General features: G+C 38.7%; 1 protein-coding gene across 8 annotated transcripts in view; it reads left to right on the top strand.

The window, feature by feature from the left end:
* ST3GAL3 (ST3 beta-galactoside alpha-2,3-sialyltransferase 3) overlaps positions 1-22,990 on the top strand; it is a 229,502-nt gene that overhangs the window by 79,817 nt on the left and 126,695 nt on the right. For all 8 annotated transcript variants that reach the window (XM_060773338.2, XM_060773335.2, XM_060773339.2 and 5 more), the window contains one exon: positions 8,746-8,838. In XM_060773338.2, coding sequence (XP_060629321.2) covers positions 8,746-8,838 — 93 coding nt within the window. The remainder of the gene's footprint in view (positions 1-8,745; positions 8,839-22,990) is intronic.

Raw genomic sequence — 22,990 nt, 5'->3', positions numbered from 1 at the left:
GTTTTGGCCTACAACTCCCAGAAATCTCAGCTAGTTTACCAGCTGTTAGAATTTCTGGGAGTTGAAGGCCAAAACATCTGGGGACCCACAGGCTCAGATCATCCCAGGAAAACCTCCTACTGGTATCTTCACTGCAGCTTTTGGCCTGGGTAGAAAAATAATGACAATGGCAGCTCTTTACCCCTCAAAAGATAAATTAATACTGTAACTTCTATATAAAAATAGAATGCCGAAAGGCCTTTTTGAATGCTTGAGTGGGAAAAGGTGGCAGGGGCTGCTGGCCCCTTGAAGTGGTGTTGTGTATTCCATGGAAGACTTACCCATAGGTCATATCAAAATCCATCACTTTGGCCCCAAAACCAATTCTTGACTTACACATGAGGTCAACCTATACATGAGTATATATGGTACTTTCTGTTTCTGGCACAAAATGGACATTTGTGGGGGAGACACTTTGGGGGGAAATTGACCCCTGGGGACTACAGAAATGACTCTAGGGGCTTTTAATATGCTCTCTTCCCTTTAAAAATGTATTAGGAGCACACATAGAATATATTTTATGGATTCCAAATGTTATTAGAAGAATAAATTTAGATGATCACTGATTTACTTATAGAATACATAGAAGGTGATATCCTTCCTATTTTAGAACCGTTGAGGTAAAAAATTGTTTTCTTCAGTATGTTAATAAAATAGGTAGAATTTGTAAAAAGCAAGCAAACAAACAAACCTGAACTAAGGGAAAATTATAATTTGAAAATGTAACTCATGTAAATGCCAATCTGAGCCTGTAAGAGAAAGGACGATTGAATGGACATTAGGTAAGCTTGTAAAAGGAAAGAAAGTGTTAACCAGATGGACATCACATTAATAAAATAAAATGTCAGTGATGTTAGGATATAATATTTTAGTAAAGTTGTAGATGCTTAATACAAGAATTATCTGAAATTAGAGCCAGCAAAACCTCAGTGAATATAAATTGTCATCCAGTCCTAAATTGAAAAGGGTTGCACTGCGAGTACTAATAAACATTCATTCTTTAATGCCTATGAATCTTCTCACCCACAGGCAAATAGGGAATTTATTTAACTGTTCATCCATGCATTGGTGAGCAATTTAGCCATAACCCACAATTTTGTTTGTAAGTCTTTTTAACTCAGCTAAAATTTTCATTCTTGTTTTATGCAGCATGGAGCTCATGATCTCTTTAATTAAGCCATGAGAAAAAAACAAACATGAAATTACTAAAGTTTTAATATTCTGGGCACCTGTGTTCCCTTCATTTTCACTGTGGACCCAAGTTTTGTGTAAGCTCACTATATGCACAAATAACAAAAATAAACTGTTTTGTCATAAGAGTTTAAATTAATAATCCTTGTCCTCTTTCTAGGTTACTGGTGTGAATATGAACATAGCTGTATTATTTTGCACAGCTTCTTAAATTGAACACATCATGTGACATAAAAATGAACAAAATAAAATTGTCCTCTGCAGTGATAACAGAACTATTAAATACCATTAAAATAGGTTTTACAAAGTATATCTTGGTCCAGTTGTAAAGTTTAGGAATGAAAGCCAGATAGGGCAGGATATATATATAAAGTATTATTATTATTAGTAGTAGTGGTAGTAGTAATAAAGCATCAGAAAACTTGGTGCTGTTAGATCACTTGTTTCAATGTTAGTAAGAAAAAAGGGGTGTTATTTATGCCCAAAGCCAAGGATAAGAGAGATTCTATTACTTTATATATTACCTATATTTTATTGGCATATGATATTATTTTTATATGTTATATATGTTATTTAACATACTAACCTTAACAACTGAGAAGGTGTGCCTGACAAAAACCATTCAGTATACTATGTACGAGGGTTGAATGAAAACTAATGCCTCCACCTTCGTTATTTGGGTTTGGATGGGAATATTTTAATAAATCAAACACAGAAATAATCCTTAGAGTGTGCTCTTTAACTACCACTATTCACTTTTCTACATAATCACCAGACAATTGGATACATTTCTGCCAACAATGAACAAGTTTTCTGAAGCTGTCACAGAAGAAGTCGACACTCTGTTTCCACAACCAGTGTCTCACAGTTCTCTCAACGTCTTCATCAGAAGCATAATGATGTTCCCGCAGATCTTCTTTCATTATCAGGAAGAGATGGAAGTCAGAGGGAGGATGTTGTACGGTGGTGAGATCCAGTCTCTGAAGTTTCAAGTCTGTGCGCTTTCATTTCAGGCATCAGCATTGTGCACAAATCTTCCGATAGCCAAACAAAGCCATAATGTGACCCACACGTTCTTGTGAAATGCGGGTTATGCTTTCTCTCTGAGTGATACGACAATCATCCTGAATCAATCTGTCAACTTTTTGCTTGTGAAACTCAGTGGTTGTTGTCACAGGACGTCCAGCTTTTTGTTTGTCATGTAAGTCAGATGTTCCCACCTCAACAGCTTTAAACTTACGCGCCCAACAACGCACAGTACTCACATCAACACAAACACCATAAACAGCTTGCATTCTCTGATGAATCTCCTTTGGGGTGACACCTTCTGTTGTCAAGAATTCAATGACTGCACACTGCTTAAGTTGCATTGACCGACCGTCTGCGCAGGGTTCCATACTTCGCACTTTAACAATACAACCATTCAATGCTAAGGATTCTTGCCAAAATTGAACTGTAGAGGAGAGTCTACTGAACAAACCAGTACCTGCTACATACCAGTACTGCCATCTGTTGAGGAGTTACCAAGGTGGAGGCATTACTTTTCATTCAACCCTTGTAACATTTCTAGATTCTCTGTGGTGGGTGGAAGGGCCAATCTTTGACTCCCGTCAAGTTGCTCTGCACCAAAGCAGTAGCAGATTGGCCAACAATCAAAGCTGGTGTTTGACAGTCTATTTCTGGTTTTAGTTGGGAATGGAATAGTATTTTGGGGGTGTTGCTTTTTAACTATGACATACTGCAGTTGACCATTTTGGTGGTGATTTTTGCCCCAAAACAAATTGTGTTTGGGGGGAGGCTGGAGGCTTCAGAATATACTGATGGTCTTGAAAACTGCTTCAGCTTCAAGCTTTACCAAATCCTATCATGGCACAATGGTAAATACTGTGATAAAATTGATTTAATACTGTAAGATGCTAGAATGACTTGTATTTATTTCCCTTGTGTGTGGAATTTTTTTAAAAAAAGAATGATTGGTAACCATAAGAGTTTCTTTATCTTCATGGCATTTTTATTACCTTTACTACTTTTCTTCTTATCAGCAGTGACTCCGCCTGTTTGATAGTATCTGTTTCTGTTAAGCTACTTATTTGTAATTATAGATAGCACTTTTTTTGTATTATAGCTGCCCAGAAGTCATGGAAGGCTATTGCTGCATTGAAATTTCTGCTTAATAAGACTCATTTGTACCCCTTCTCTGTTGAGTAAAGTAGCAATGTATTATACTAGGCTAAAACAAGAATAAAAATGCTCAGGTCTGGTAACTACAATAAGTGGGTCACTATTGTCCTCACAATAATAGAGTGAACTGCATTTATATTGATTCGAAGCAGACTTCTCCATCCTGATGACCTCCAGATGTTGAGGTTAGAAAGAACTGGCCCAATATATCTGGAGGATTGGACAAAATTGATTTAAAGACATAGGAATAAACAAGGATAGGCAACTATAGCAGAGAAGTGTTGGTTAATTTTTGCACATCCATTGCAAAAATAAATTTAACCACCCCATTAGTTCTTGCACATCTGCACAGATTTCATGTCATGATGGGAGGAGTTGATTTTGGGGGTGTTTTGAGTATACCTTCTACTCCTGGGGCAATGATTGGAATGTTTTGGACATTTTGGGATTTTTAAAAAAAATCTTAACAAGAATTCAGGTACGAGGAGACTTAGAAATGGAGCTTTGATGGATCTGGGGCCATGGAGCAATAAAAAGATAGTTCAGGCCTGTTGGAGGTTCACAGGGCAGACTTTCCCCATTCTGGTACAAACCATAACAGTCAGTCCTGTGTTTATGGAGGAATATTCTGTCAGATGATAAAAAGGAGATTTTATCTAAACATTGAACTCAGTGAGGAAAGATGGGATACAAATGCAATAAACAAACAGAGAGAACATTCTAAAAATATGTGTTCCTCAACAGTGGAATAGGCTATTTTAGAAAGTTGTGGGTCCCTCTTTCATTAAATGCTTAAGTAGAGAATGACGGGCGCCTATCAATAATTACTGTATCCACAGGGAATTTGACTAGATTAATATTATGATTGCTTTAATTTGCCTCCTACAGACAAAAAATTAAAAAGAGCTTTTATTCAAAGTATCATAATAGATTTCTAATACAACATGACAGCTATGTTTTCACCTATACAAAGCCAATAAAATATGTTTGTAAGAATTTTCTAGGTCGTACTTGTAGGATCTACCAGTTTTAAAGGTCCTCTAGTGTGACATATGATGACTCTTTCATTTCAATAGGGTTTACTATTATCCATGGTTTCCACAGTAAATTCAGAAATGTATCCCTCGTGGATATGGGAGCTGTACTGTCGTTCTTTGGAACCAAGTGGAATCCACAAAACAGTGGTATCTTTATTGTACTGACCAAAAAGGCTTTTACCCCTCTAGACCTCTCCATAGATGTTGGTCTTGACTGCATTATTGCTGTACATGAAATGCTTGGCTCGATTGTCAATGTGAAAGGATCTGACTGAAATACAGTGTATTTAATATACTCTTTGGCATCCAAATATATTACCATATTGGTTACATAATACTTTTAACCTACTTTGGGAGTGCAATCTTTTCTCTCGCTAAGGTATTTTCTTTGATGTGGTCTGGAGTTATTAGCTGTAGGCTTGTATTCAAGCTGGCTGGGAATGTCTTTGTGGCAGTTTAATAAAGACTGAGATCCCTAGTGATTAATAGGCCCAGACAAATAAATATCCTTAGATTGTTAAAAGGTAAAATGGCTTGAGAACCATAAATGCCTTTCCAAATGTATGGCTAGAATAGGGATGATGTAGCTGTGTTGAACAGCTGGAGCTGGCTTCTGTGGATGTGTTGTAAGCTTAATTTTGCCCATGGCACTTTGGAATATTAACTTTTATCCCATTTGGAAAAGTTTAACAAGCATGTTGGTGACTCCAGTGACTTTCGATATAGTTGTGCCTTTTATGATGGACATCTTTTATGTCCCTGGTATGGCACTAATGAAAGGAACTGTAATTACTCAAAAGTGTAATTATTTCTAGAATTAGTACAGAAGCTCTTTAGTATTATGATTTTGAAAATACGTAGAATGTGACTTTCAAAGCAACCTAGGGAAAGATTTATTTGTTTTTAGAAGTGAATATTTTGTATGTGTGTAGATACTTTGAATGGACCAGGTGTATTTGTGTGGCTTCTTGGCATTGTGGAATTTAGATCCTAAAGAAAAGGACATTGTAGTACTTGTTGTTGGTTTTGTTTTGTTTTGTTTTTGCTAGTGTCCTAACATTGCTTCTCAAACGCTCCCCGGTAGTCTTTTAAGAATATCTATGTCAGGGGTCCTCAAACTTTTTAAACAGAGGGCCAGGTCACAATCCCTCAAACTGTTGGAGGGCCAGATTATAATTTGAAAAAAGCATGAATAAATTCCTATGCACACTGCACAGATCTTATTTGTAGTGCAATTTTTTTTAAAAACAATACAATAATTAAAACGAAGAACAATTTTAACAAATATAAACTTATTAGTATTTCAATGGGAAGTGTAGGCCTGCTTTTGGCTGATGAGATAGGGTTGTTGTTGTTGTTGTTGTTGTTGTTGTGTGCTTTCAAGTCGTTTCAGACTTAGGTTCACCCTGAGTGAGGGCCAGGTAAATGACCTTGGAGAGCTGTATCCCGCCCCCAGGCCTTAGTTTGAGGACTGCTAATCTATGCAATATAGGGACCAGAAGCCTTGGAGCCATATACATGCAGATCTCTGCATGGCTAATTTGGGGGTTCCAGTTTTTGCTTTCAGAGTTGCTCCTCATAATGGAGTGATCCCACTTATTTCCTTGCAGCTCAGTTGAGCTGCAGTGGAAACTTTATCTTAGCTCCCTAAATTGCTGCTATTAGCAGTGGTAGGAAAACAATAATCTCAATGTAGATCACACCCATTCCTCAACAATTCTTAGTCCTGAGCAGCCAAGGATCAAGATTTAAATCTCCCTATCTCTCTCCACTGAGTTATGTACAGGTGGTCCCCAAGTTACTAACAAGATTGGTTCTGTAGGTTTGTTCTTAAGTTGTAAGTCGGAACAGGTACATTTTAAAGTGTGTGTATGTGTGTATGCATACACACACACACATACATACACACAACCTTTGGAAATCATCAGGAAGTTTTAATGCCCCTGTGGTATTTATTTTACTGTCTCTGTCCCTATTCACAAGATTTCACCTCACTTTCTATCCCTGTGATAACTGTATTTTGAAAAATGTGGCTTGTTGTGGAAACAAGGATTGGGAATAAAGCTTCAGTGGGAGATACCTTTTCCCCATGATAACTCTTCCAGGAGTGAATTTCTCTTCCGAGGGGTAGATTTTTCTCGCTTCCTGTTGTCTTATCCCCGTTCTAAACTTGAGGCGTTTGTAAGTTTGATGATTGTAACTTGGGGACTGCCTGTATTGAAGATCTTCCTGGACTCACATTGACACACTATACCAGCATATCTCTATGGCAGCATAGGTGATAGTGGGAAAAGGAAGAAGGCAATGGGTACTGTGATGGCAAAGAAAATAAGGCATTGAAGAAAAGGTTTGGAACTGGTGAATTTTATTTGTCTTCAATAACCACCACTGTATTCCCAAAAGGGGGTAGTAGCTAGTATAGTGCACTACCAGAATTTGAGTCTGTGGGTGCATTTACACTGTACAATTAATACAGCTTGACACCATTTTACCTGCCATAACTCAATGCTGTGAAATGCTAGGAATAGTAGTTTGATGTAGTATTACTTACTTACTTATTTATTTACTGTATTTGTATACCGCCTTTCTCAGCCTATCGGTGACTCACTTTTTAGTGGTAGCACTTTTTGATGGAGAAGGCTAAAATCCATGTAAAAATGCAAATCACTTGATTCCATAGCATTGTTCCATGGCAGTCAAAATTGTGTCAAACTGCATTTATTCTATAGTTTAGATGCACCCTGTGTGCTGTACTACAGAGTTAAGGAATGGTATCCACTTGAATTGATACCAGATGTGCATTTAAGGCAGAAATATTTGTTCACTTCTGATGTAATGGATAGAACATTATATACTACCATGATCAAAGGTTAAATTATATTTTTAAGAATTTGAAATTTGAAATATTTTCATTATCTGGACACATTGTCTATAACAGTGGGACCTTTTGCTATAAATGGGTTCAGTGTTGAGTGAGAGGTTTGTAAAAAATTCCTGGGATTGCTCCCAATTTTGAATAATTTAGCTTCCTGCATCTAAGGATTTATGGTACAATTCAGTTTAAGTTACTCTATGATTGCTCAGCTTGGCATCAGCTATATTAAAGATGGTACTTTTTAAATATTAGTACAAGTAAAAATGGGAACCCACAAAAAGATATTGCAGTTGCCATGGCAACTATTCACCTGAGAGATTACTTTGCTTCCTTACTACTTTGAAGCTAGGAGAAAAAAATCATGGTTAGTTAATCTGACAGTTGTGATGTCAACTAGAAAGGATCGGTTTATTGACTTTAGAATTATCTTTAAATGTATAGAATGGTTGCTTCTCTTTTGTTACAAGAACAACCACCACTTTATGAATGACAAATATGTGACGTTTACATAAATACTATGCTGTTAGGTCTTCCAATTACTATAAGTCATTTATGTAAATCTGCCTTAATAAAACATACCCATAAAAATTATGAGGCTTGTCCCCTTGATAATTGTTAAATGTGAGAAATTGGGGTTCTTAGTGATAGAATGAAACACAAAAATCCCAAATTGATTGAATCATGCAGCAATTGGCTGCTTAAAAGCACTTCATTCTCTTCAGGCTTAGCAGAAATGTTAGCCATCTAACCACAGTGCCTTTCTTTAGAATGGAAGTTCTTGTACATTCATCCTTTCACATAATATTATAAATGAGGGTGAATTTTACAAAGTGGATGAAGGAAACAATATTAGCCCTGTGATTCAGAAATGTCAAATGTCTCCATTCTTACACTGGCTAGTAGAGGTTTGTGGTCATCTGGTTAATTTTGCTCTGGAATTAGTAGCCCTGTCACGTCACAGAAGAGAAGCTGGACAAGCAATTCCTTGTTGCCGCTTACCTCCACTTCTGTTGGAAAATTAAAAGTTCAAAATACTATCTCATAATTATTGTTCTATTGATTTCTAAAGTCTTACAATGGTAAAGAAAAATGCTAGAGATTACCAGATGTCCCTTCAAACAATGAGATGTTCTTGAATTCTTATTTAAGTGGCCCTTTTGTTCTTGTTGTCATTCATCATAATCATTTGAGAAAAAAGGAAATGATAACTGGAGTAAACTGACACATCTTGGAACCATCTTAACCCCTTTTATTCTGCCATATAAAATCCAGATTATCTGCTTTCAACTGGATTCTGTGGCAGTGTAGACTCATATAACCCAGTTCAAAGCAGATAATGTGGATTATCTGCTTTGATAATCTGGGTTATATGGCAGTGTAGAAGGGCCCCTTTACAATTAACGGTGTTTCTTTTCTTCACAGGCCTCCGGAGCTAGCATCAAAGTACGCAAACATCTCAGAAGGGGTTTGTAAGCCTGGGTATGCAACTGCACTCATGACTTCAATTTTCCCAAAGTAAGTACTTGCTTTATGATCTTGCTTTTATACTTCAATATTTATCCAGGTTGTGCTATATCTTTGATGATGAGTCATAATTTACTGTCATCATTTAAATGGATTCCAGTGCGTATGGTTTTTTAGTGAATAGGAAAGGATATGGGTGTGATGAATACAGTTCATTCTCAATCTTTAGATCGAGAAGTGAACATTCTCTCATAAAAAGTAAGTATAATATTATATTCCTTCTCAAAGCAACTTTCAATAAACCACAATTCAACCAGCATGTTTTGAGAGGTTTCAAGCGTCACTATTTAGTTTCTGAGGCAAATTGCGTATTTAATATATAAAATTGTGCCTTAGAACTGGAATGACTAGCATCAATCTCTGTAGAATGAAAGCAAACTATGCTGGTTCCTATATTCATGTATCATACTTGATTTGTTTATAAAAATATGTTTACCATCTTCTACAGTCTTTAATAAAAGCATCTGTGCCTGAATATTCATGTAGTGTTACTCCTCTTCCTGTTTCCTTTTCTTGTGTTCTTCATCCTTTAGATTACAAATTGCAATTGCAGAATTGAACTGCCAAGTCCATGTTAGCTTCCTAAAAAACGTAATGACTTGATAATTCAGGTGATGATGATATTTATTTATATTCTGCTTTCCCCCAAAATTGAGACCCAAGTGGCCACTTGGGACTAGAAGCAGCTTAAAAGTATCAGCAGCTCAATGTGTGAATAGATTTAATTGAAAAGTGTTGGAAGTAACAGAAAAAAATATTTCCGTGGCATTTTATATGACATTTTAAAGCTACAAATCACTCTTTGATGTAGCCATCATTGAGATTTCTGTGTCTAATTCAGGGAGGGTTGAGAGGGAAGGAATCAAGGATTCACCTGCTTATAAAGAAACACAAACTTCAAATTGACACACACCTGTGTTTTATGCTGAAGTATCTTCAAATAAATCCATATATGCGCCGGGAGCTATAAATCCATATATACTGCGCCGGGAGCTAGACAGGGGGAGTGTGTCCCTGTTGGTGCTCCTGGACCTCTCAGCGGCCTTCGATACCGTCGACCACGGTATCCTTCTGGGGCGCCTTGCGGAAATGGGTCTTGGGGGCACTGCTCTGCAGTGGCTCCAGTCATTTCTGGAGGGCCGTACCCAGAAGGTGTTATTGGGGGACTCCTGTTCAACACCACAGCCTTTGACCTGTGGGGTTTCACAGGGCTCTATATTGTCCCCCATGCTGTTTAATATCTACATGAAGCCGCTGGGTGAGATCATCCGGTGTTTCGGGGTGCGGTGTCATCTGTACGCAGATGATGTCCAACTCTGTCACTCCTTCCCACCTGCTACTAAGGAGGCTGTCGAGGTCCTGAACCGGTGCCTGGCCGCTGTAATGATCTGGATGAGGGCGAACAAACTGAAATTAAATCCAGACAAGACAGAGGTACTCCTGGTCAGTTGCAAGGCCGAACAGGGTATAGGGTTACAGCCTGTGCTGGACGGGGTCGCACTCCCCTTGAAGGCGCAGATTCGCAGCTTGGGTGTGATCCTGGATTCATCGTTGAGCCTGGATCCCCAGGTTTCAGCGGTGACCAGGGGAGCATTTGCACAGCTTAGGCTCATGCGCCAGCTGCGCCCGTACTCGGGAAGTCTGACTTGGCCACGGTGGTACACGCTCTGCTCACATCCCGCCTTGACTACTGCAAAGCTCTCTACGTGGGGCTGCCCTTGAAGACGGCCCGGAAGCTTCAGCTAGTCCAGCGCGTGGCAGCCATGTTACTAACAGGAGCGGGACGCAGGGAGCATACAACGCCCTTGTTGTTCCAGCTCCACTGGCTGCCGATCTGCTACCGGGCCCAATTTAAGGTGCTGATGCTATCCTACAAAGCCCTAAACAGTTCCGGCCCAAAATACCTTGCGGACCGCATCTTGGCCTATGAGCCCACGAGGACCTTGAGATCATCTGGGGAGGCCCTTCTCTCGATCCCGCCTGCTTCTCAGGCACGTCTGGCGGGGACGAGAGAGAGGGCCTTCTCGGTGGTGGCCCCCCGGCTGTGGAACAGCCTCCCTGCTGACATCAGATAGGCGCCCTCCCTTATGTCTTTCTGTAAGAGCTTAAAGACATGGCTATTTGAGAAGGCATTTAACTGAATGCTACATTAACTGGCAACGACAACTGGAACGGAATATGGTTTACGAGATTGGTTATGATTCTACGATAAGACGGAGCGGATTATTTAGTGTAATTATATTATTGTGTATTAGTGATTATTGTGTTACTGTAAATTGTTTTTTATATGTTGTACACCACCGTGAGTCGCCCTAGGGCTGAGAACGGCAGTCAACAAATGCAGCAAATAAATAAATAAATAAATAAATAAATAAAATATATATGGCAGCACTTGAGGGAGTACAAAACAAAACACAAGGAAATATTGAATGGGTTGTGTCTGAAATGAGATAGATGCTTAATGACCTTGCTGTGTTCTTGTTGTTCACTGAAATATTTTCAATTTTAAAGCCTTCAGTTGTCTATGAGCTTCATTCCTCAATAGCTTTTGGGCTTTCTGTGAGAGGATGGTCTGTTTTTTGTGTCTTAGCCAAGAGTTTTAGTCCTATAAAAGTAACCTGGGAAGTTAGATAGTGCTTCTCAGGTTATCTGGTGTGGTGGACCAGCAATTTCCCCCCAATGTACCAGGGACACATTTGTGCCCATTGATTACATTTGTTTGTTTCTTCCCCAGAAGCTTGCTAGAGAACAGCCAATGGCTCAGGGACCAGCAGTGATCTAGGGAACACCACTTAGAGTAGCACTGGTGTAAATCCTTTATTTTGTCCCACCCTTTTCAAACTGAAAGATTTTCTACTTAGAAACAGGTTGTGGTTACCTGAAGTTTTCCAATGCAAGGATTGCAAAGGATTTGAAGGTGGAAGTTCAGGAGACTTAAGGACTATACTATGTGAAAATTCCCAGTCCACTGTAAGTGATGAAGAAACAATGTTCATATCTAAGAATCACAAGGAATTTTCCTTCTAATTTTGACTGCAATATCAACATTTGATTGGGATAGACCGAACTTTTTTTTTCTGTTTCTCTCACCTCATTTCTCTCCTTGACTTGGGGCAGAAGCTCTGCTTCCTAGAATAGTTGTTATTCCCCATTATCAGAAGAGAACTTAGGCAGAGGAATAAGCTCGCACTGGCTATGATGAATGTCATGCCTATTTGGCAAGATGCCACATGTTCAAATATGGCAAAATTTTAATTTCATCATGTAAGTTGTTTCTGTTATTTGTACTGTAAAGGTGTTCCAGTGTGGGTGTGATATCTGTTCCTCATGATAGACAGATGTATGGTGGATGAAATGCACAAGACTGGGGTCCCTAGTAGGGCCTCAGTACATATGGAGCAATTGTGTGGTGTGCCAATTTTAATTATTTAATTTTGAAATCTATTATGTGTATGGTCCACTTAGTATTAAACAGCAAAGCACTACAAAATGATGTTTATTTTTCTTATACTTGGGCTTGTAATCATGTGCTTCTGGCACTTTAACTCCCATCCTCACACCAGCTCATCTTCAACTAAAAAAACTTGAGATGACAGGTCTGTTGCTGTAAAGCCCTTGTTAAGTTCAAAGGCTCCAGTTGTCCTTGCAGATTAATTCAACAATCCTCCACTGAGCCAGCACTATCTGTTTTAGCTATTAATTCTTTTGGCTGAAGTGAAAACTTCATCTTAGTATTTTTGATTATCTTCCCAAGGCCCAAGTCTTACAAGGGGAGGATGCACCCATTTAGGAGCCATTCTGATGTAGTAATTATCTGGATGACATGTTGCATGATCATTTTTCGTTCTACCCTCTTCTACGATTGTTTTATATCCGATGCCTTTCTGGCTTTTATAGAGTAGCTTGGGAAGGATTGAATTAACACAATGCTATCCTTAGCCCTTACTGAACCATGCTCTGATTTGAGTGCTTGCAGGAGAGCCAGAATGTGAAATCCTATCTTCCCTTGGTTCAATGCATTTCTAGAAAGTTATAGTTTTATAAGTGTTTTCAGTTCAAAGAAGTAGAAAACAAGAGATGAAACCTTTTTATGGGTCAATTAATTGTTAAAATTCCAGATACAGACTTATAAGTCAGGTAAATTTTCCATTTAGAATGATCAAAGCAAAACAAATTGATATTGCTGTTCATTGCTCTATCATTTATCTTCATTTTCTATTTTAGTCATTATTCAGCAGTGCTAGCCAGTTCTTTAATACCAAGATGGAAGAAATTCAAGTGCATGGTTAAGCACAGCAATTTATTCAGCCATCACTGTTAAGGTTTCAAATTGTATAAATATCATTCATGGAAAAGGTAGTAAATGAAGAGGGAAAATTAGATTCCCTGGAAATGAAGAAGTCAGATATGTCATTTAAAGCAGCATTTAAACATCACAAAACCCTTTGGAAACAAAGTCGGCAAAAAGCAAAACAGAAATTGTTATTGTAAAGTTGCAAGTTAATTTTGAAAGACCACTAAAGTGATCTAAATTCACTTCACTCTAAAGCCAGCCTTGCCATTTGTGGCTCGTGCAGTTTATCTTATGGGCTTTATTATCCCCATGTGCAATAAGGGTTCTAAATATGATCCTTTCAGTGAGCACTCCATGAGCTTATTATCTATAATTAAGAAGGTTTCTGCTGGTTTTCTCAGTGGCAAGCTGAACTAGCATTGTTGATCATGATGTTCAATGGAAAGAATACATTGGTGTCAAACTTAGCAATTCCTGTTTTGATCCAAGCTTGGTATTGGCTCACATGGTAGAAACATGTGCCAAAACCAGAAAGACCAATCTTTTTAAAAATAATCTTTACTGATTTTAAATCTGCTTTTTACTTAATGCCTCAAAACAGAGCAAATTAGATCTGTACTTTAGTAATAAAAATGTAATTTTTAAAATGTGATGTTATTTTATGTGCTGTGTTTAATGATGTTTAAGGTTTTATTAGGGGAGGGTTAATTTTGATGTTTTATACTGTTTTTTTATCAATGGCATTGAATTGTTGCCAACACTGTGAACCACCCTGAGTCCCTTTTGCGGTTGAGAAGGATGGTATACAATACCAGAAATGAACAAACAAACAAACAAACAAACAAATAAATAAAACCAAAATAATACTGCTCAAGTACACTATAACAAAAACAAAAACAAAAAAAAACACCACTTTCTCTACAGAAATATCATCCACTAGAGGTGTCAAGCAAGGTTATTTTCTAGCACCTTTACCTTTTGATCTATATTTTGCACACATACACTTTGATAGTCTGCCCAAATATTCTAAAGATACCAGATCTTGGCTGACCTTGGAAGCTAATCAGGGTCAGCCCTAGTAGGCATTTGGATTGGAGGCCAGCAATTAATACAGGTTCATTAGGCTGTATTTCAGAGGAAGGAACTGGCAAAACCACATGTGAATATCTCTCATCTAAGAAAATCCTATAAAATTATTGTGGTTGTTGTCAGTCTACAGGCGACTTGAAGTCATAGACACACAGGTTTGCAATAGGGGCATTATTCTTCCATATCCTAACAAGTTCCTCTATGCCAGTGTTTCTCAAATGGTGCTCCTCTGGGTGTTTTGGACTTCAGCTCCCAGAATTCCCAGACAGCTTACCAGATGTTAGGAATTGTGGGAGCTGAAGTCCAAAACATCTGGAGGAGCACAGTTTGAGAAACTCTGCTCCAAGGTTTTTCTAGATAAGGCAAAAACCTCTTGAACTTAACCAGCTACTAGTGTTATTTGCAAGTATTTTTAAATTATAATTTATATGAAGGCTATGGTATTCTCTAAGAATATGCTCTATTGATGATCAGCAAATGGAACAATCTTATCCATATAAATATCTTGCACATTTATTCTGTGAATTCAACATACGGACATCCCATCTGCAGAGAACAGGACAGATCAAAATTCTAGCCCAGTAATCCAGTTTCTTTACTTAAAGCCTGAAAACTTTGCCTTTACAATAATCAAAATCTTTAAAGTAAAATCTGCACTCCTAATTTCATATGGAGTTCCCATATGGTTCCTGAATTCAAACACTTCTTTAGAAAGCATGCAATTCCTTTTTGCTTAAATCAGTTGAGAGCCTAACTAGGAATGTCACTGAAACAACCCGAAAGTCAAAAGTTGGTCTCATTTCTTTAAGTAGCTCCTGTTTATTTTTTGCTTTGTTACCACTTATTGCTTAATAACAAGCCTTTAGTCTCCCTGGCAACGAGGGGCATGAGTTTATTTGGAGAAAGAATTTGCTGGGAAGAAATACATGCCATAGTCTTTCCTCTGTTTGTTTACTATCCCAGAAGCTGGAAAAAGCAAAATTAACAGCTAGCCGGAAATGTGAGGGATCTAGATGTGTAAGATTTATTCAAGTGACTGATCTTTGACAATGGCGCGTCCTATTTAAGTATTCTTTGAGCATTGTCCAGGGCACATCATAGTTATACCTAGATAGATTCTTTATGTATAACAGCTTTGAGGTTAGTATTGGTGTTACTATGGTTTGAAGAGTTGTATGTTATAGTCGAAAAGTGCTCCCCTCTGTGTCACATATATCCTACCTATGACTCTTACCAAGTTTTTTGCCTTTTTGTTGGGAATCAAGAGCTGTTAGGCTCAAAAATAACCCTCATTTGGGGTAATTCTACAAAAAGTAGCAGAGTGATCTTCTAAGGAAAGGAAAAATGAAAAATAATAAAATAGCTATATCTACTACATTTTGCCTGGGCAATGGCAAGATGCCTCCTCACTCTAGAGGGGGAGGAGGAGGAGGAGAAGGAGGAGGGGGAAGAAGAAGCAGAAGCAGAGGAAGAGGAAGAGGAAGAGGAAGAAGAGACCAATATGGAGAACTGACCACATGGCCTCACCAGGGCAATAAAAATACTTTTAAAGAGGAAGTTTTGTTTTCCCTGAAGAGATCACATTGCTAAGTATTCAAAGGAGAGGAGATAGTGGCATGCAAGATGAGCAAAAGACCCCCCCCCCCTTTTTAAGTCCCTTCTAAACATAAGCTTGCTTGAGGAAATTGGGAAAGGAATTCCTTACACTAATCTGTCTAGGCTAACTACTCATAGAGGGCTGGAGACTTGTCCAATCAGGGACAAGTCTCTACCAGCATATTTTTGTGGGAAATGCACCTCCACTAGAAGAGTGCTACTCTGGAATCTCTGAGGTGTTTTGCTGCCCTGTTTTTCATGACTTACTATGTCTTATGTTTTGTATTCACTTCATGATATGTCATTACTCCCATAGCCATTAGAGTGGCGTGTTTTTAAAAAAGCATACTATGTAAATTGATGAAACTTGTAATCTCTCCCCCTGCCCTCTCTCTAGTACTGGGATGTAAAGATTTTGAGTACAAAGAATACACATCAACCCATTTTAGATGCAGTGCAACTAATTTATGTGGGACGTTAGTTGCTGGTTGCATTTTGGAGTTTTGTTATTCAAAACTCTGAAAATGTGTAATGTGTTTCACTGTAGCAAATATTGCTGCATTCATAGATGGATGGTCACAAAAGTGTGCCTTGTCTTTTGTTTAGTCTAGGGAATATATGCTGAAGCAGAAACTATTAAGAGATCCTACAGTTTTATAAGCATTTTCAGTGATTGCTGTGAGTATAGTCAAGAAATGTGCTAATGACAGTGACAGAAAGCTGATGGCTACCTTGAATTATAACTTGGAATGGGTTTTTTCAGCTCTTAGGTCATTGCCTTCCTTAACTGACATTTGATATGGGAGCATGTCCTCCTTTTCAGTTCTTAATGCTAGTGGCTTCCATTTTTAATCTCCATGTACAGCCAAATAGATCATATTTATAGCTGGACACATTTAAAAATATGTCTTTATGGCAAATGGAAGTTCAGATCTTCACAAAACTCCTGGTGCTATGCTAAGATGCAGTGAACTTCCTAAAATAATTTTATCTCATCCAGTGTACATCTTGTTCCTAGCCTTTTTATGGGTCTCTGTAACTTCAAGCTGTTCCACAAAAGATGGGCCTTTTAAAACTTCCTGGGTGGTTTGAGAGTTCATATATTCTCTGTATAGTTCACAACCATGTTTAAAGTTGTTTTTTTTCACCCTCATAAAAATCAACTTCTAGATGTCACAAGTATGAAAACAGAAAGCTTGGCTATATCATAGTAATATATACAAAAATCAAGATAAAAGCAATAATACATCTAGATTGATGGTGATGATGTGTACCTTCAAGTTGTTTCCAACTTCGGGTGACCCTAAGGCAACCATATCATGAGAGTTTCTTAGAAAGATTTGATCAGAGATGGTTTGCCTTTGCCTTCCTCAGAGGCTGAGCAAATGTGACCTGACCAAAGTTACCCAATGGGTTTCTACAACAACAAAAACAACAACAACAAAACCAGGTGACAGCCAAATTGACGAAAAAAGCAGGGAGAACTCAGCCATTATCAGGACCTCAAAATCAAACTGCAAAGGCTCTGGCATACACCAGTACAGGTGGTCCTAGTGGTAATTGGCATACTGGGTGCTGTGCCAAAAGATCTCAGCCGGCATTTGGAAACAATAAACATTAACAATCTGTCAACTGCAAAAGGCTACCTTACTTGGATCTGTGCGCATCATTTGAAACTACATCACACAGTCCTAAACGCTTGAGAAGTGTATGACTTGTGATTTTGTGATATGAAATCCAGCATATATATCTTGTTTGCGGTGACATACTTTGTATGTATGTACTTTATTGTGATGTAATGTTTGTTGTTGTATTTTGCACTTTATTTTGCTGCATTATATCTTTGGGCTTGGCCTCATGTTAGCCGTCCCCAGTTTCCCTTCGGGGAGATGGTGGCGGGTTATAAATATAGTTTATTATTATATTATTATTATTATTGTGTCAGTATAATACTACTACTACTAATAATAATAATAGTAATAATAATAATAATAATAAATTAGCCTTTAGACCAGGGGTCTTCAAATTAAAGTCCAAGGGCTGGATACGACCCTCCAAGGTCATTTACCTGGCCCTTGTTCAGTAAGTCTGAAACAACTTGAAAGCACATAACAACAATCCTATCTCATCAGCCAAAAGCAGGCCCACACTTCTCATTGAAATACTAATAAGTTTATATTTGTTAAAATTGTTCTTAATATTAATTATTGTATTCTTTTAAAGTGTTTTTGCACTACAAATAAGTGTGCATTCATTCATGCTTTTTTCAAATTATAATCTGACCCTCCAACAGTTTGAGGGACTAGTCCCACTAGTGGATCTGTTGGAGACTACTGTAACTGCCTTGACATACTGGTGATATATATATATATATATTCCACACACACATATTTCCTCTACATACAAAGTACTAATAGCTCTTCGTGTAAACTATCCCAGTAATGTTGCTTAACCTACATATTGTAGATAGAATACTTGGGACAGTCATTTGCTCAGAGGCTCCAAAATGTGTGGTTCAGGTGAAATTTGAAGCTGGGATTTCCTGGCTCATAGCTGCTATGTTAAACAGCTTTAATCCAAGGCAATATTATAGCCACCTGAACAATGGAAGCAGTTTGCTTCAGTTTGTAGTACACAAAGCAAGAATGGGGAGAAATGACATAACCAGAGACTGGAGTAGGATCAACATAGCTGATAAAAACAGTACAAAATGTTTGCAGAGTGGAATCTTTCTGTTTATTTCTGGAGTCTGGACATTTGCCTAGAGGTGAAAGTATCTAAACACATAAAATAGCTATGCTTATTTGGCATGCATCTGTTTCCATTAGGGAAATGAAAACATTTGGGAAAATTTTCAACTGTGCTCCTAGATTTTTGGTGTATTCTAACAATCTTAAATAGCAAAATATGACTTTTATCTAGATAAAGATGGTGATTGTGATGGTAATTTGAATTTATATCCCGCCTTTTTCCCAAAATGAGATTCATTTTTACTCTCAAAAATATACATTTATAACTGAAAATGTTACCCTGTATATAGCTAAAATATAACTAAGTTATCTGAAACAGAGGATTCCAGCCATTTGAGTGATTTCTGCTTTGATTGTTATTTATAGAATCTTGCTGGATCTTACAGTAATAATTTCTATAATTTGGTTTCCCGTTACACAAACTTTAAACAATGTGTTTATTTGTCTTGCCTTGTTAATAAAAACAAAATATGCTCTATTTGAATGTTAAGACAAGAAAATGCTCATAGTACAGTATCTCAATATCAGGGGAATAGACCCCATGAATATGACTACAGGAAGAGCATTCAACAATTAGGGCACCACCATAAAAAGAAGTCCTCTTCCCTGGATGCTATCCCTATCTGAAAACAAGTAAATGAAATAGGAATTTTGAAGGCAGTCTTGAAAATTACACCTCTTCATAAGCTAGCATGCTATCACCATTTTTAAAGTGAAATGCATTCATTTCAACTAGTAGACTATCTCAAACTGTATAATTCTGTTGCAAATTTGTTTGGGCACCTGATTTTGTGGAGGATGGTCCAGAGAGCGCTGCGATTCACTGTGTCGAATGCCTTTGCAAGGTCGATGAATGCCATGTACAGAGGTTGGTTTTGTTCCCTGCATTTTTCTTGGAGCTGTCGTGCAGTGAAGATCATGTCCACGGTTCATCTGGAGGGGCGGAAGCCGTTCTGGGATTCTGGGAGGGTGTCTTCTGAGAGGGGCAGAAGGTGGTTTGCAAGGATTCTTGTGAGGATTTTTCCGGCAGAGGTTAGAAGGGAGATACCTCGATAGTTTCCGCAGTCTGTTCTTTCCCCTTTTTTGAAGAGGGTGATGATGGTGGCGTCCTTGAAATCTATTGGGATTTTCTCAGTCACCCACACTTTTTCTATGAGCTGGTGGAGTTGGTGTGTCAGCTCAGGTCCTCCCTCTTTAAAGATTTCAGCAGGGATCCCATCTGGTCCACTTTGTTATTCTTCTGTTGGCTGATGGCATTGCTGACTTCTTCCAAACTGGGCAGTGCTGCAAGCTCATCCATGGTTTGTTGTTGTGGGATTTGTGAGAGGACCTCTTCGGCCACATTGGAGCTGCGGTTCAGGAGGCTTTGGTAGTGTTCTTTCCAACGTAGTGCAATTGAGTTTTGGTCCTTCAGGAGTTTGGTTCCATCTGATGAGCGTAGAGGCTGTATGCCATGGTTTCTTGGTCCGTAGATGACCTTTGTGGCTTTGAAAAAAAATTTGTGAACATCCTGCGGCTCCTCCATGATGACATGATGGCAACTGTCTTGGACAGCAGTGGCTCCCAAAGTGACCCATTTAAAGTGGAATCCGGTGTCAAACAGGGATGTGTTATTGCCCCAACTCTATTCTCCATCTTCATCGCTATGATACTTCACCTTGTTGATGGGAAGCTTCCCACCGGAGTGGAAATAATCTATCGGACAGATGGCAAGCTATTCAACCTCAGCAGACTGAAAGCCAAAACCAAGGTTACAACAACATCTGTTATAGGACTCCAGTATGCTGATGACAATGTCGTCTGTGCGCATTCAGAAGAAGATCTACAAGCCACTCTAAACACCTTCGCAGAAGCATACGAGAAGCTCGGCCTGTCATTGAACATTGGAAAAACCAAGGTGCTTTTCCAGCAGGCACCAGCCAACCCCTCTCCAATGCCAGTGATACAGCTTAATGGTGTAACATTAGAAAATGTTGATCATTTCCGCTACCTTGGCAGCCACCTCTCCACCAAAGTCAACATCGACGCCGAAATACAACACCGCCTGAGCTCTGCAAGTGCAGCATTTTCCAGAATGAAGCAGAGAGTGTTTGAGGACCGGGACATCCGTAGGGAGACCAAGGTGCTTGTCTATAAAGCTATTGTCCTCCCAACCCTGCTCTATGCCTGTGAGACGTTGACTGTCTACAGACGTCACATGCAACTCCTGGAACGATTCCATCAGCGCTGCCTTCGGAAAATCCTGCAAATCTCCTGGGAAGACAAGCGGACAAACGTCAGTGTGCTGGCAGAAGCAAAGACCACCAGCATTGAAGCGATGGTCCTCCAACATCAACTCTGTTGGGCCGGCCACGTTGTCCGGATGCCTGACCACCGTCTCCCAAAGCAGTTGCTCTACTCCGAACTTAAGAACGGAAAACGGAACGTTGGTGGACAGGAAAAGAGATTTAAAGATGGGCTCAAAGCCAACCTTAAAAACTCTGGCATAGACACTGAGAACTGGGAAGCCCTGGCCCTTGAGCGCTCCAGCTGGAGGACAGCTGTGACCAGCAGTGCTGCAGAATTTGAGGAGGCACGAGTGGAGGGTGAAAGAGTGAAACGTGCCAGGAGGAAGGCGCGTCAAGCCAACCCCGACCGGGACCGCCTTCCACCTGGAAACCAATGCCCTCACTGCGGAAGAAGATGCAGAGCAAGAATAGGGCTCCACAGCCACATACGGACCCACAGGGAAATCCATAATGGAAGACCATCTTACTCGTCCAACGAGGGATCGCCTAAGTAAGTAAGTAAGTAAGTAAGTATGTAATTCTGTTGCAATAAGTTAATCTGATTATGAAACCAAGATTTGTACTATATATATTACAAGAATTTAATCTTGAGATTTGCATAACTTGTTTACTCAGAGATAGGATTTTAAGCAACGGAAGCTTTTTTTCTGATATGGCAGTATATTAGGTAAGTGAGAAGAAAAGCAAGAATTGGGAAATACACGAGTTCATGTTTTCATTGCTGGTTATACATCTGGAGCATTTTTCCAGATAGGAAGATCAAATAACCTAATATTGCAGTAGACAGCAAACAAAATCTGAAGTTTGAATTATTTCTATGTTTGTAATTATCGAAAAGAAATGTGAGTATCACGTAAGGAATGTATTGGCAATATACTGATGAATCAATCAAAGAAGCTGAAATAATTATTTTAGATACTGTTTTGCACAATCTGCACAATCTGGCATATGTGCATGTGTAAATACTTCACTATAAAATTAATCAGGACTGCTTTCTACTTAGTTAGATAATGCCACAAAACCTAGTGTATGACATGAACTGGCTCGAGTCAGTTTGTTTTGCTGCTCTTTTACCGCTGTTCTTTCCAAACAGTATCTTGGCTCTGGTGGAGGAAGAACTTAACATATTCTAAGATGAAATGTTCTAGGGAGCTTGGCAGTTAGATAAGTTTATATATATATATATATATTTAAAAAACAACATTGTTTGTTACAGTCCCTAGTGGAAGATTTTGTTGTCCAGTGGCAAGCTGAGACTGTCCTGTTCTAGAACTCTGTATAAGAAGATACCATTTAATCTGGATGCATAATGATGAAAGGGATTTAAGTCATCATAGGAATCATTCTGTCTTTTGGGAGAATAAGAGCAAAACTTGGATTTCAGTTTTTCCTTGGCCCTTAATAATTCAAAACATATTATCTATCCTTTAGAAATTACCTTGGTTAAAGTGAACATATTTTGGATAAATATGAGGAGAAGCCCACAAATGGTATCTGCATTGGCAGGTAGCCATTATTAGCCATAATATTGAGCAGTGAAGTAGACTCTTACCACAGTTTTTACCAAAGAACATTTTAAAAGAAGATGTACAGTGTCAGGCTGTTTTATATGGTAACTTCTCTCAATTAGAGAAGAGGGAAAAATGATCCAGAACCTCAGGAGAGATATTGTCCTCACTACTTTATGTCTAGCAAATACTATTACCAGTCTTTAGCTTACTTAGCCACATGATAACCAACTCTTTTTACAAGAACATTTCCGCAACTCTGCAGAAAAGCTTTCTGAAGTTCTCAGATATGTCTGAAAGACCCATTTCCAGTAGCTTTCATAAGACTGAGGTCTGCAATGTACTATTTACCTCCTTGGACAAAGAAAGAGAAGAGGGAACCAGGATAACAGGTCCCAGTTCAAGTAGGCTGACAGAGGCAGAGCCCAGTCCATCCCAGACACCAGCTACAGATTGGGATGAGAGGCAGAGGCACTCCATCCTCTCAGGCAGCTCAAATTTAATCTCAAGGAGCAAAAGATCAGGCAATGCCCTGTTCAACTTTAAATATAAGACACGTAGCTAATGTAGCTAGCTAGGCTTATTAACTACTTGTTTAAAGAATCTCTGCCCAGTTGA

Source organism: Anolis sagrei, chromosome 4, assembly GCF_037176765.1.
Source record: "Anolis sagrei isolate rAnoSag1 chromosome 4, rAnoSag1.mat, whole genome shotgun sequence".
NCBI lineage: Eukaryota > Metazoa > Chordata > Lepidosauria > Squamata > Dactyloidae > Anolis > Anolis sagrei.
This window is presented reverse-complemented; position numbering and strand designations above follow the sequence as displayed.